This window comes from Cataglyphis hispanica, unplaced genomic scaffold, assembly GCF_021464435.1.
Source record: "Cataglyphis hispanica isolate Lineage 1 unplaced genomic scaffold, ULB_Chis1_1.0 scaffold44_size10037, whole genome shotgun sequence".
Taxonomy (NCBI): Eukaryota; Metazoa; Arthropoda; class Insecta; order Hymenoptera; family Formicidae; genus Cataglyphis; species Cataglyphis hispanica.
Genome location: NW_026099238.1, coordinates 1 through 10,037, shown reverse-complemented (window position 1 = coordinate 10,037; position 10,037 = coordinate 1). Strand labels below are relative to the sequence as shown.

Sequence of the window (10,037 nt, the reverse complement as noted above, 5' to 3'; positions counted from 1 at the left end):
ATAATTTGAGCACGATTGAGAACGTGCATTTTCATGTAATTCTCAGTGGTAAGATAAAATGCAATTCTTTTCCAATTATCTCTATCGTAATTGACTCGATAATGTCCTATAAACAATATATAAATTTAAAAATGTAATCAGAATTTTCTATTAATTTTTATTCTTAGGTAGTGTTTTAAAACATACATGTAACAACACAAATATTCTTCTACAAAGAGAGATTGTTTTATGCCAATAAAAAATGCTTTACATATTTAATTAATAAATAAAATATTTAATAATATTTGCACATATTATCAAGAAAATTAAATTGTTAACATAATTAATCATATTGTCGTTTGATATAATGTAGAAATAATGAGTTAATTCATGTATATGTGTCGACATAAATTTTCAATTTTACTTTAAAAAATTTAATTTAAAATAATATTATTTTTTATAACAGAAACAAAATATAAATAAAATTATCTACAATTTAATTTTTTTAAACAAGACAAATTAACAAGACGAATTATTTACTCATAAAATGTGCATTTTATATATATATATATATATATATATATATATATATCATATATACATTGATAATAATATATTTATAAAAATCCTTATTAATTTATTTTAATATATTAACAACATAATTATAATAGAATATTTTAAAACATAATTTACAATAAACAATTATATTTATATGATGAGTAGACTATTTTAAGTAATTTATAAAATAATATAGATAAAGTAAATAATATAAAATATCAATACAAAATACACAAAAAATATATATATATAAATAAATTAGTTCAATATTTACCAACTTGTTGTATGTTGAATATCAACCAATCAGTTGTCTTTAATTTCAAATTAAATAAATAAGAGGACGATGTGTTTAACCAATAAGAAGGTAAAGTATCGTTAAAATTAATATCGCTTTGTGTAGTATATGTCAGAGGTACGCAATAATGATATGATGAATTATAATTTACTATTAATACTTCAATCTTGTCATAATGATCATTATAATTTCGCTTGATACTTATAGTAGGATAATGCTTTTGCTTTGTCCATGGATCCATTATACGAATCATGTCTAATATTTCTGATTTGTATTGTACTTTAAGTGTACTAAGATGTGTGTCAACTATACTTTCATTCAAAGATCTTGCCAAATTTTTGTAATCTAGATCGCTAAATTCACAAAGTTTTTAACATCAAAAAATGTATTTTTGAGAAATTATGACGGGATATTATCAAAATATATAAAATTGTTTTATATTAATTTAAATATATATTTTACATTTTGTTTATTAATTATTATCATATATCATGTATTATAATTTTAATAAATGTTTAATAATATCTATTTAAAAATAACAAAATTTGATTAATATTGTGAAAGATAAATGCATATATAAATGCACTGACAATGAAGAAAAGTTATTAACTTCTTTAATTAATTAAATTTGTTCAACTAATTATGATTTCTATTTCTTTAATTGAAATATTTAAGATATAAATATAGTCATGTTACATTTAATATGTTCTTTTATTTGACTTATATATTTAAATATTTCAGTAAAAAAAAAAACAAAAAAGATACTATTTAATTAAGACAAAATTAAGCAAATTAAAATTTTCTTCAGTGTGCTAATTGAAATATATCTAATTATATTTGAAGTAAGCAAAATTACGTAAGATTTAAATAATATAACATAAGTTAAAATAATAATAATTGTGCATTAACTAAGCTTTTTGAATAAAGCGAGAAATAAAATAAATATTATCTGCAAAATTGTGATAAAATTTGGATTAATAAAAATAAATGCAACAAACAAAAAATTTATTTTACGAAAAACTATTTACGTCTGTATATAAGCGCGAAGATGATTAATTGTGAGAAAAATAAAAAAAGCACTATAAACACTATAAGCACTATATTTTATAAAATTATCAAATATAATATGTTTAGATTTCTATTGTATATTAATTATTATAATATAGCATATTACTTACTTGTTTATTATATATGTGCTTATAAACTTCCAAAATATATTTTCAGAAAGTGCGTTTTGTAACATCCGCAACATAATAGATACTACAATGATTTATAACATAAAAAATCAGATTAATGATAATTTAAATATATATATATATATATATATATATATATATATAATTTATTATATTTTTATATAAATAAATTATTGCATTTATTTGTAAACATATTTAATTTGCTAGAAACTTAATTTTATAAATATCAGGTAACAAATATATGTATTTAAATATGTATAAAGGGATGCATATTTAAACACATCCATAATATACATATTTCATAATAAAATAATATATGTATGATTATGATATTTAATTCGATTTTGTCAGCATTCGTTTTTCTTATTTCTTTATAACATTTATGTTCACAAACAAGCAATTCTCAATTATTGCTATATACCTTTAATGCAACGGGGAAATTCATAAGAACTGTTGAACGAAGATGTATAAGAAGTGTCGAAACCAAGAACTTCAGTGAAAAGATTGTACCATAAACAGATTCATTAACTGGATATGTGGGAGTGCCTATTAAAAAAAATTTGCAGTAATTATATTAATAGAATCACAAAAATGTGCACTTTTGCAACACGCACTAACGCTGCTACTTTCTAAACATCTAAGAAGAAATTATTGCGTTTACGTTTATGTTTTTAAAATATATAATAATTATGCTTCTTTTAGAATAATGTACAGTATATATTTTTCATTAAAGATACTTTTGCAATAATTTTAAAATTATATTACATACGTTAACATTACAGTATCTAATGTAAGTATGTATAGGTATAATTTTTATGTACTCATCTATTCCATTATAAATTTTATAATAATATTTAAAACTTTCTAATAAAATTAGCATAAAATGATTTTAACAAAATAAATAATAAAAATAAAAGAAATATTTAATATTGTCTCAATATATATATATATATATATATATATATATATATATATATATATATCATATATAAATGTTAAAATTATATAAAGAATATGCGACACATAAAACAATTATAAATAAAAATACTTTAACCTTATCGACAGCATCGATTCCTAAAAATCTAATAAGACAATCGTTAAACCAAAATAATGTCGACGCCGAATTCAAATTATAAACTTTATAAAACCATTCCTGTGACATTTTATATGCTATTAGATGAGATATCTCGATTTTATAAGCAGCAGGTTTTAACTTTGTATCATAAATAATGTCTTCCTCTCTGAAAATAATAAAAAATAGTTTCTGACAATGTTTCTTTATGTTATTAAAATCTTGGAATTTAATAATTATATATATCAATATATTTAAGTATATTAATACCCATACATAATATTTTATCTAAAATATTAAATTTGTACATAATAAAATTTTATGTAAAATGTAATTAATTAAATTAAAGTAAAATTAACTTAATAATTTAATTAATTAATATATTTTTAATCGTGTACTTACCTATAAAAACTAATCCCAATAAATTATCCATATCTTTATCCGGAAAATTTGGAATCGCAAAATGATTCACTTTCGAAATTAGATCTATACGTTTCCATTTTTTTCTAAGTGCAATGCAGCATGATGAATAACTTCTTCAGCAAATGCTATGCCCAAAGCGGAAGAATTTCTATACCACACATTTACAATATTATTAATAGACTTGTTACAAAAATTAGTCACTATTCCTACTATGAGATAAGTAGGCAGTAAAGATGTAGTTTGGATGTGCGTGAGCATCGTGCCTTCATCATCTTCTTCCACTTTTGTACCTCCATAATTGATAAAGCTACGTATTCACGATCATGCTTTATAATAATGTTAAAGGTGGCTTGCAAAAATTCGCTCAAGCGAGAAAACACTTGTCGGGCCCCAAGTATATCAAAATGCGTTGGCATTACCCACCTATTATTATACATTACAAGAATCAAATAACAATGAATTTTCAAGTATAAAAAGAAATATTATAATGATTTTAACTGTTAATCACACTTTAATACAATATCTTGTGTTACTTTGCATAATATAAAATATTTTTTTTATATTATTCGAAAATAAATTTAATTATTTTTAATCTTTTAAATTTAATGTAACCAAATTTTTCATAAAATTATATATTTTAGAAAATGAAAGAAATGTTATAGAAAAAGCTTTTCATATTAATTAAAACTTTATATTCATCATTATTATCACATATGTTAATATCATTATTATATGTTAATATATGAATTATTTCATATTTCCATGCATTTTATGACAAAATCACTAAATCAAATTTTAATTTATATATATACATATAGAATTAATCATACATAATGTTACGTACGCATATATATGTATATATATACATATATATTTAGCATTTTAATAGTAACTCACCATTTATATTTTTGTTTGGAAAAAGTTGTCAACTTTGTATCATGATTTATAATATCATGATATTTTATAAACAAAATGTAATGTTCTGGTGATGCAAAATTTATGTAAAAATCTGAACACTTTTATTCGTATTCTTATATAAATAATTTATCGGATAAACAATAATTTCTGTATTGTCCCCTTTGTAAAATCTTGGCGGATTATCAGTCATAATTATATTATTTATACATTTAACTTTTGAATACAGTGTTAGGTATTGCTTTGGTACAAGAATCGTAATGTTAATATTACATTCGCCGAAGAAAGTATTTATTTCGATATCGGGCTCAAGTTGGACATTATAATGTACTGATATTATTTTATGAAAGTCATGTAAATGATATTCATATAGTTCAATTTGTGTATCAGTTAAAAGGGTCTTTGCACTGATAAACGTTAAACAATAGCTAAATAACAATAGCTTTAGAAATATTGTCATGTTAATTGTTGCCTCAGATACCTGTTGAAACATAATTTTGTTAAAAATAGAACAAAAAGGAAACTAAATTTTACAGAACTTTCTTTCTTGCCAAATTTATCTAATTGAGATACAATTTTCGATATATATTTCGATATATATTTATAAAATAAAAACATACATTTAATTATAACAAAACTTAAACAGATTATTAACTCTTTTAATTTAAAAATTTAATACCACTTTTTTCAGCTTTAACGGAAGATTGCTTTTAATTTGCAGCAAAGAAAGAGTTATGTGGTTTAATATATTATTTTATACGCGAGTATAAAAGTTACATGTTGTTACATTTTGTTTTGTATCTGTCCTATGATCAATACAGTTCTATTTATTTTTTCTGTATTATATGGTCGTTACTTATTTAGTAAAATTAAAGATATACAAACTTTATTTTGTACATTTTCTCATAAATAAATCAAATTAATTATTCCTTTAATTATTTCTTTTCCTTTTTTCATACTTATTATAGTATACATATATATATATATATATATATATATATATATATATATATATATATATTATATTTTATATCATATTTTTAATTGTTGTTATTATAAAACTATTTTCAATTTAATATATTTAAAAACTCTATAGTAGATTTTAATTATACAATATATAAAACATCAAATAAATAGGGGTTTTACATTTTTAATAGATAGTAAATGAATATCTTGAACATTATATTTGATATCTGTGATATAAAATAAATGTAATCTTAAATATATTCTAATAATATCAATTTCTGCTGATAATATTTCTGATTAAATTTTTGATAATATTTTTCTGATAATTTCTCTGTAAAGTAAATATAAATCTAAAAAAATTTTGCTTAAGAATTTTGCTAAATTTTTGCTAAATTTTATATATTTGTAAACTAAGATATTCAAACATGTACGAAAACAGAAAAAAAATTAAGAGAAGATATTTTATTTCTAATAACTTACTCTATATGTTGAGATATGTATATCAAATCTTTTGTAATAATTAATTGTAATAAATTGACAAAACTATGACTAATATCACACTGTGGTTTACACGATTTTATCATTTCAAAACATCATCAAGCACTAACAGTGTTCGGTACATGACATTACAATAAATACGTATGTTATGTCAACAACTTCTATCGCTACAACTAAGATCGTTAACATATATTTTTATAATCATTATTGTAATAACCGTTATTGTTAGTACATAATCAAATTTGTATATAAAATATAAGTTTTATATAATTTATTTCAAAATGGAAGCAATTTATTAATAAAAATATTTACAGAGTTTAGTTTCTTTCACATATTTATACAAATACATAATTTTTTTATATATAATTGTTTCTCCTATTTTCATTATCTTTATCAAATTTATATATAGTTAAGAATTTGTCAAAGGCAAATAATTTTCTTTAATGACAGAGATATTTCTTAAAATTTTGGGATGTTTGTATATTTTTATATTAACATATAATTAAATATATTTAACGTATAAATTTTTAAATAAAAATGTTTGTAGATATGACAGATTTTGACTATATTATAAGCATTTATCAAGGAATTTATGTAATAAAACAAATTCTCATATATTTTTAAATATTAAATAATTTTTATAAGCAAATATCATAATTATTAAATATATAAATAATGTAATTTGTATCTAAATATATAATAAAGTAAATAATATAATAAAGTTAAAGTTTAAATTAATGTTTAAAGTATTATATATTTGTGCTGCTTAAAAAATAAGTAAAGGAAAGATTATATTAACAAGGAATATTGTTGGACATCTCAAAAGTAATATGTATTTGCAAACAAAAACAAAATAATAAAATATATTGATAAAAATTAAATAAAAGTCTCAATTACAAAATTATAGAAAAAATAATATAAATTAGAGTTGTACATATTATAAATCAGAAAAGACATGTTAATAAAGATAATATATTCTAAGTTTTATATTTATAAATTTTTTAATATTAATAATGTATATTAAAATTTAATATTTTATTATTAATCTTTATTTATACTCATATTACAATGTTTTAAAATATTGTCTGTAATTTTTATTTTTTAATAAATATATAACATCGATTAAATTGTAATTAACATTTTCATATTTTTAACATTTTAAATATTTTTATAGTAATAATAACTATATTAATAATTAAAAATGAATTAATTTATATAAATATCTGTATATATTTATATATTTATCCAACATACATATATATATATACATATACATATAAATATATATATATATATGTATACATATATATATGTTTATGTATGTATATGTAGATATAGCATGTATGTATAAGGTTAAAAAATTTTAATTATAAATTATATTATATTATAATACATGTTTTAATTAAAATAATAAATTTATTTAATAAATTGTAAATGTATATATATTTCACAAACAAGAATTTAATTTAAAATTTATAATCAATACGTCTTTAAATGTACTAATGACACATATTTGTTTTCTATAACGAAAATTTTAAATGTTAAATTTAAAAAATATAATTTTTTGTTTGTGTAAGTAACTATATGATTTAAGTGTTTTTTGTTTATAAAAAAATTTTCTAAACATTATATTTGGTAAAGTATTTTTATAAATGCGAGTGCATCATTAATACGCTTTCTTAATAATAATATAATAATAAATAATCAATAACATAAATAAAAATAAATAAGAGTTATGTAAAAAACGTTTATAGAACAGATAGATATGTGCATGTCTACGATATTACACACGTCTGCGCTCTACATTTTTTACTTTTTACTAATTTCACAACTGGAGAAAAGCTTGTACGAATTCATGTTGTTTTTTTATTTGTATGCGACGAATTTTTATCTTTTCCTGAATTTTTAATGTATTTGCTTCGTATTCCTAAAACAAATTATATCAAAGTTTATTTGTAATAATTATTAAGCTATAATAAAATAGTTCTAAGAATAAAAAAACTTTATTATTATTGCATAAGCATTGGCAAAAAACGATATATATTTTCACATGATTATTAATGTAATAGAAACTTTTAAATTTATGTTTAAATATAAATATGTAATTCTATTGCAATATATATATATATATATATATATATATATATATATATATATACACATAAGTATATAGATAACTATATATAGATACATAAGTATATATATAATATTTTAATTGATAAAATTTACCATATGTATATCTGACCACACTTTTGAGCTATGTGCAAAATGTACTTTCTTCCTCTTCAGATCAATCTTTTCTTTGTTCATATCATGCAACACGAAATTTTCTAACTGAAAAGACCATTTTGATTTTTACCTTTAATGAGTAATAATTCAACAGTTTTGTAAGAATCATACATAGATAAATTTATGAAACGTTTACCATAGTAAGATGTAGGTCATCATATAAATGATTAATAATAACAGTTAACGTTGCAACTGTGTTCATTTGTCTATATATATATATATATATATATATATATATATATATATATATATATATATAAAAGAAAAAAAAAGAAAATATAGAGACAAAATTCATGAGTGTATATTTAAGAGTAATGTAATTTCATAAAACAAATATTATTTATAATATTTATAATATTATTTATAATATCATTACCCGGGTATTATTTCTTTGTAATTATTTAACATGTAATTACGTATATCATCTTTTTTAACATGTTTTGCAATCATAGTCAAAAAATCATTGATAAGGGCCAATCTTAAAATATGATTTTCCGAATTCGAATTCATAATCATATTTCTTAAGTCTTTCAAATGGGCTTTAATGATATCATTATTTTGGATGCAAGTCAAGAATTTAGAAATTCTATGATCACTGTTTTTCACCCAAGTAAAAAGCATATTTGTCCAGTCAAAGTAGTGATCCATAATGGAAATCAAACCATAACAGTATGTCCATTCCTTCCACCATGGCAAAATTCTATAAAATGTCAGAAAAAATAAAATTCTCTTATAAAACTTTAACATATAATTATGTGTAATTTAATTTAATAATTTTTAATTTCAAACATTGTATGAAATATAAGACGTTAAGTATAAAAGTATTATAAATGTAATGAAAATAATTACTTATATTCCTTGGGGTGTTCAAAATTTAACATTAATTTATTTCGGGCTTCTTTTAAGCACTCATTGTTGCCTAATAAACATGACCATTTTGCAGCTTCTTGTCTTAAACATTTTGTATGTTTCTCAACGGCAAGGTAATAAAGTTCTGTGTGTCTAATTTTATTCAATATTGACTGTAATATATTTTGCAGCTTTACCTAAAAATTATGGTTAAATAAAGTTTTATATAAGTTTTTGTTAACAAACATTTGTTATTATCCTTATTTTTGTTCTACTTTTATAAATCATTATCAGATTATTAGATATAAATTGTGCAATATGTTTGCAAATTTTTAAATAGACAAAGTAGCAGAGAAAATGTATATATATGTATGAAAAATATTATACTCTTTCTTTTTTAATTTTTTAATTTTAAAATCTAAAATTTTATAATATAATTTAATGTTTGTGTTATATGTATTCTACTTTTAAAAATGATTCGATAAAACAATTATTTTGCATGCATATTTATCTGACAATTTTATTGAATATATATAAAGTAACAATAATCCTCACAAAAATGTTTTTATCAATATTATCAAGAGTAAAAATGCTCGACATGTATTCTAGAGCTTTGAACATAGGATACCAGGCCACATAATCTGTCTCTTGCTCTAAATAAGTCACGATATCCCAGAATATGAGAGGTTCGATTTGCTGTGCCAGCATTAAGTGAAAAGCATCATCGATAATTTGAGCACGATTGAGAACGTGTATATTTATGTAATTCTCAGATTTTAAATAACGTGTAATTAATTTCCAATTCTCTTTATCATAATTTACGCGATAATATCCTATAAAAAATAATAAAATTTTTAATAATTTAAAATGTAAAAAAATCAAATAAAATTTTAATTGAATTTTTTTCTACTTTAATACATATATAAATCGTTTAGCATGGCAATCGCGAATCTGTCAAAAAGTATATTTGATACAATATATGCTTATTGACAGGATC

At 20.2% G+C, this 10,037-nt stretch overlaps 2 protein-coding genes and 1 long non-coding RNA gene across 3 annotated transcripts; all 3 read right to left on the bottom strand.

Annotated features, from left to right (window-relative positions):
* Positions 1-5: 5 nt before the first annotated feature.
* On the bottom strand, positions 6-3,265 carry LOC126858681 (aminopeptidase N-like; the record flags this gene model as incomplete). Its single annotated transcript, XM_050609154.1, has 5 exons — positions 3,083-3,265; positions 2,450-2,574; positions 2,011-2,092; positions 812-1,185; positions 6-106 (listed from the first exon to the last, which is right to left on the bottom strand). Coding segments are annotated over exons 3-5 (549 nt in total), but the record flags the coding sequence as incomplete, so codon positions are not given.
* Positions 3,266-3,809: 544 nt separating this feature from the next.
* On the bottom strand, positions 3,810-5,912 carry LOC126858680 (uncharacterized). Its single transcript, XR_007688712.1, has 3 exons — positions 5,885-5,912; positions 4,421-4,919; positions 3,810-3,946 (listed from the first exon to the last, which is right to left on the bottom strand). It is a non-coding gene; the product is annotated as an uncharacterized LOC126858680 (long non-coding RNA).
* Positions 5,913-7,393: 1,481 nt separating this feature from the next.
* Positions 7,394-9,868, bottom strand: LOC126858679 (aminopeptidase N-like; the record flags this gene model as incomplete). Its single annotated transcript, XM_050609153.1, has 6 exons — positions 7,394-7,829; positions 8,132-8,236; positions 8,328-8,397; positions 8,568-8,891; positions 9,041-9,237; positions 9,596-9,868. Coding segments are annotated over 6 exons (1,071 nt in total), but the record flags the coding sequence as incomplete, so codon positions are not given.
* Between the last annotated feature and the right edge of the window lie 169 nt (positions 9,869-10,037).